Genomic DNA, 6,000 nt, shown 5'->3' with positions numbered 1-6,000 from the left:
CCATAGGGTTGTGACGGGGTTCAGGTTGTGGCGCTTTCCATGGACCCCTAATGTCGTCACGACATAACTCGAAGTGACCGACAGATAGGGAACGTCTCGGTTACATATGTAACCGTCGTTCCCTGATGGAGTTAAGGGAGACGTTATGTCCCCATGCCACAACCTCGAACCATCACTGGTTGCCAGGGACAAGTTCTCGGCTCCTCAGCATAAAACCTGATGAGTGGATGCACGTGTCGCCTATTTATACCCCTGTGCATGGGGAGTGGCTCAGCATGCAAAATCCACTAGCCAAATATCATTGGCATTTTCTCTTAATCAGAGAGGATTCGGGCTCCCAAGTAAGACCCCTAATGTAGTCACGACATAACGTCTCCGTTCCCTCCATCAGGGAACAAGGGTTACGTACGTAACCGAGAAGTTCTTTTTCACTTTTTATTTATCAAAAAATCCTGAAAAAAGTATCACACATTACAAATTTTTTTTTTTTTTAATTCAGCTTTGCATCAAAGGAATAAATTATATTTTAAATATTAAAATAGAAAACCTTTTTTTTTCTGTATTTTTTTTTAATCAAATAAATGCAACCTTGATGAGCAGAAGAAACTTCTTTAGGATCTTACTGATCCCAAACTTTTGAATGGCAGTGTATGTAAATCTAAATCTGAATCTATGTGTGAATAATTCACATTATGATGCAATTTACATATATAAATCATATTATATATCCAGTATATTCACACATACACACAGATTCACACATACAAGACGTGTGTGTGCTGTCAGTACTTCATTCATGAAATTCACCCAGTCATTCACAACACCAGCATTTATTCACTATGAAAGAACACACACGCACACACACACACCTCACTGCAACACAATGTTCTGCTGGACTAAGTCAAGTCTCCAGGGCAGTTTTTCCTTTGGCATGCTTCCACTTTTACACACACACAAACACACACACACACATCTGTCTTTCACTGTTCCTTCAATTAACAATACTCTCAAACACATACAAACTCACATCCATTACATTTACTTGGCCGCTGTATCTTTTCGAAATCCCCTCAGTCATCGTTAGAGAAATCGCTAAACTGATTAAAGATCAGCATTTGTAATTTGCAGCAACTTTAGAAGCATCCTCTGTTCGTCAGTCGCCGTGTCTACATGAAAAATAAAGAGGCCCGTCGGAGCAAATCATCATCAGCACAGACCCGCAGGGGAAGCCGTCCTCCGCACAGGCCACGCTAATGCATAAATATATGCATGTATGCGTCTAATAGATGAGCATTTAAGAGAAGAGGGAAAGACTAAAATAAACACCAGATAAAGGAATGAAAGTATCAACCTTTAGACCGCCTCATGAATGAGAAGCACAGCTTAATGTGTATAAAAGAGTACGTTCAGTCACAGTAAATGAAAGTTAATCAAACGTTTCCTAACTAAATTTGTGTTTTCTTTCTTTCAGCACCTATGGAGTTTGAGGTAGCCGGAAGAGACTTTGGCATAGGGATCACAGAGAAACCTCTGACAACTACAAGAGCAACTACAACCACAACACCAGCGGATGGTAAGAACGTCACACTCGAGTCTTAACGTCCTAAAAGACATTACAGAAACATTCGTTGCTTCCTTTTTGAGTGAACTATCCCTTTAAAATGATCTGCCAAGTTGCAAGCTTAATTCAGAGGGAAAACACGTTTTCATACCTCACTGACAGATGCTTGTTCTCGTTTTAGGCGTAGATTCACTTCAATTTATTCAGTTTCTAAGAAAACAAGACTTCAAATGCTCAAATGGCATCTGAAGTAAATGTGTCTTGATTTAAGGATATGTAGATATTTGTACTGGAAAACAAAACAAAAAATACTGATGATGCATGCCACATTTAATGCCATGACTTCATGTTTTTAAGACTTTATGCTTAAAGTTAACACAAACCCTGTATATAATGAAACATTTGTTATGCCTAAAGTAAAAAAAAAAAAAGTTGAGAACATATTTTTATATATTTATATTTTTTCATATTTATGCTGTCACTTTTTTTAATGTACAATCTTTCATAAAGTATTGGAGAAAAACAGCAACATATTTGCCAGTGTATATAGAAATAAAGAATGCTATGAATCTATTATATATTCTAGGGCTGCTAAACGATTTATATATAAAATATTTATATATAATATGAATTATATACAAGTATAAATATATATACATACAAATATATTTTTTAAATATATACAGATGTGTGTATTTATATATACATAATAAATATACACAATACACACACATAGTATGTAAACAATCTTTTATTTTGAATGTGATTAATCGCGATTAATTGTTTTGCATCTCTATTCTTAACCATATATAAATTTTTTTTTTTAGAAATGTTCTCATATTAAGACAAATCAAGACATTATTTATTTTTCATATAATAACTTTTACATAATAAATGTCTAATCATCTGTATTTACATTTTGTGAAATAATGAATATGTGATAGATTTGATAGACGTGATAAGATTTTGGTATTGAATGTTATTAGTTATAATAGAAGTCTGGATCTATTCAAGAAAAAAATCTGCCATTAAGGTCAGAAACATAAGGTGTTTTCCCTTTAAATTACGTTTATTTTTCTGACCCCACTGGCAGATTTTTTAAGTGTATTAACTTGCTTATTTTTAATAGATTCTTCATAAAACAAGACTGATTTAGGAATGCTTAGATATTTGTATGGAAAACGAGGCAAAAACATTAAAGGAACACTCCACTATTTTTGAAAATAGGCTCATTTTCCAACTCCCCTAGAGTTAAACAGTTGAGTTTTACCGTTTTCGAATCCATTCAGCCGATCTCCGGGTCTGGCGGTAGCACTTTTAGCTGTAGCTTAGCATAGATCATTGAATCTGATTAGACCGTTAGCATCTCGCTCAAAAATGACCAAAGAGTTTCTATATTTTTCCTATTTAAAACTTGACTCTTCTGTAGTTACATCGTGTACTAAGACCGACGGAAAATGAAAAGTTGCGATTTTCTAAAAATATAAAAATAGGAAAAATATAGAAACTCTTTGGTCATTTTTGAGTGAGATGCTAACGGTCTAATCAGATTCAATGATCTATGCTAAGCTACAACTAAAAGTGCTGGAAAATGAGCCTATTTTCAAAAATAGTGGAGTGTTCCTTTAAGCAAGAAAATGTTTAAAATAATATGGGGTTGTAGAAAATAATAACTGAAAAAGCGTACTTCTACAAAACTACAAATTTTTCGCCTTTGACCATCTGTTTTCTGCATACTACGATTTAGGGCACACTATTTCTAATCTCACTTACTGTTTAGGATGACTAGTGTTTGAATTGGCACACAGCTTATGCCTTTCTTTCTCTTCTCAAGGTACCATCAGGCTCATTGGGGGCCTGAACCGCTGCGAGGGCCGTGTGGAGATATTCCTGAGAGGAGAATGGGGAACCGTGTGCGATGACGCTTGGGATCTGGCGGATGCGAAGGTGGTGTGCAGGCAGATGGGCTGCGGGCTGCCTAAAGCCGCCCAGGTGATGGCCTACTTTGGTCCCGGCCGTAGCACAATCCAGATGGACAATCTGAAGTGCACAGGCAGAGAAGCTACTCTCACTCAGTGCTCTCACATAGCATGGAACGTCCACAACTGTGACCATTCAGAGGATGCCAGCGTCACGTGTGGACTCTAATGACTCCACCCACCACAGGCCACGCCCACCGCAAGCCACACCCACCACCCCGGTCCAGTGAACACAGTGGGGGCGAAAGAGTTTCCAGAACTTGTATAAATGTTGTACATAACCCCTCGCGCCAACCCTGACGAGGAGATTTTAAAGAGGAAATAGTTATTGGGTGTGAAACAAGAAAAAATAAATTATGCTAATACTGTTATATAAATAACTGTAATAAATATAATGAATGAAAATTCTAATTATGCACTTTATAAACTATATGAATGTGTACACATAGGTGAATAAATATGCTGAACTATTGATATACAGTGGAAACCAAAGTTTTAGACTCTTTTTAGCCTGTCATTTCGATTGCAAGCACCAAATTTATTATGCCATAAAAAAACGTATGTACTGTACTTCTAGTACGTTTCCGATTATAAAAAAAGGTTAGATTCTTCTGGATCTGTTTCCTGAATGCTAAAAGTAAAACATAAAATATTTCTATTTTAAATATTTGAAGATTGTTGTGTTGCATATCTTAAAAGTTACGACTGTAGATCAGGGGCGATTCTAGGATTTTCATTTTAGGGCGGCTCAGCCCCCAGTGAGGGTATAATAATAATAATAGCCTAATAATAAAAAATATATATATAAATAAGATAAAAAATGTTTGATTAATGATAGGTATAACATTTGAGTACTGAATAAGCCAAACTCAAGTCTTCATGAGCTCACACACACAAGTTTACTGTACAAACACAAAATTTTACTGTTTGCAATTCTAGTACAACCCTCTTAGCTCAAGTATGCAAACCTATTTGCCACATGCACTGGAATATGTATTATATTGAAAGTTAAATTTTCAACTGAAAATGGCAGCATGATCGTTTTATAAAGTATGCGTTCATAAGTGCTTCATTTTCGCTGGAAGAAACAGCTGTGGTGTGATGAGGGGTGAACGCAGTGAAAACTTAGGCTACAGTAGATGGGGAACCGATTATTGCTCCCCCATGATATTTTGTAAACTGGATTTATGACAAAGGTGGCTATAGCCCCCCTAAAAATGGCCTAGTGACGCCCATGATGTAGATCTTTGCATTTTGTATAAAGTATGCGTTCATAAGTGCTTCATTTTCGCTGGAAGAAACAGCTGTGGTGTGATGAGGGGTGAACGCAGTGAAAACTTAGGCTACAGTAGATGGGGAACCGATTATTGCTCCCCCATGATATTTTGTAAACTGGATTTATGACAAAGATGGCTACTAAAAATGGCCTAGTGACGCCCATGATGTAGATCTTTGCATTTTGTTGAATGAAAAGCCTTCATTATTCAGTCGGGGGGAAAAAAATTGGCTTGTTCAGAAAAAAATGTTCTCAGGTCCATTTTGATTGGGAAAAATAATGGCTTTAATGCAAAAAATGGTTTTCATTTTCTTCTGTTCTTTTGTCTATTATTATTATTATTTTTTTTTTTTTTTGGAGTAGATGAACAGAATAAAAATGAATGGGATAAAAGGAATATTGCATTTCCATTGAGGAAACTAAACCATGTCATTGGCCTAACTGCATAACCTCTTAGTGTATTAGGTGGTTATTTTATGAGCTAGGAAAGAAATGTGGGGCAAAAATGATGTTAAGGTATTTTATATATAATATATTTAAACATTTGATATCCTAAATTTAAAAAAAGAAGAAAAAAAGTAAAGAAAAAGAAGACAATTGATCAAATGGTTTTGATGTAACTTTTTTTTACTGTACAGACTTTCCTAAAATATTGGGGTGAAACGTCAATGTTTTTGTCAATATATGTGGAAATAAAGCTATGAATCTCTTATTATTAACAGAGATGGACTAAAGCTGTTTTTTATTTATTTAAACATCTATACAATTCTCTTCCATTAAGTCAAAATAACACATTATTTATTCTTACTGCAGGTGCTCTATATAATAAAGGTTTAATTATCTACATTTAAAACAAATTTGATAAAATAATGAATATGCAATACATAACATATTACTAAGTTACTAGTTATAATTAACATATTAGTTAATAAAGGGAGTCTGGATTTTGACTTTTTTTTTTCCAATAGCTTTTCTGTAGCCAAGAAGCAGGTACGGTATGTATCTCTACAGAAAATGACTTTGAAAACTTAATCAACAAAAAAAAAAAAGTTAACTGGAGTAAAATGTACTGTGTGACAACAAGCCCCGGTTATCATACAAAGGCTAGCAAACTGGTAACACTATAATTCTTAATATTCTAACTTATATAAAAATTCTAATAAAAATAAATAAATAAGCAAATA

At 34.9% G+C, this 6,000-nt stretch overlaps 1 protein-coding gene across 1 annotated transcript in view; it reads left to right on the top strand.

The window, feature by feature from the left end:
- Positions 1 to 4,064, top strand: part of LOC107725092 (scavenger receptor cysteine-rich domain-containing group B protein-like) — a 12,121-nt gene extending 8,057 nt beyond the window's left edge. The window contains exons 8-9 of the mRNA XM_016534235.1: positions 1,472 to 1,573; positions 3,396 to 4,064. Coding sequence (XP_016389721.1) covers positions 1,472 to 1,573; positions 3,396 to 3,709 — 416 coding nt within the window. The 3' untranslated portion in view covers positions 3,710 to 4,064. The remainder of the gene's footprint in view (positions 1 to 1,471; positions 1,574 to 3,395) is intronic.
- The last annotated feature ends 1,936 nt before the right edge of the window (positions 4,065 to 6,000 follow it).

The sequence above is a fragment of the Sinocyclocheilus rhinocerous genome, unplaced genomic scaffold, assembly GCF_001515625.1.
Source record: "Sinocyclocheilus rhinocerous isolate Xijiao unplaced genomic scaffold, SAMN03320098_v1.1 scaffold1295, whole genome shotgun sequence".
NCBI lineage: Eukaryota > Metazoa > Chordata > Actinopteri > Cypriniformes > Cyprinidae > Sinocyclocheilus > Sinocyclocheilus rhinocerous.
This window is presented reverse-complemented; position numbering and strand designations above follow the sequence as displayed.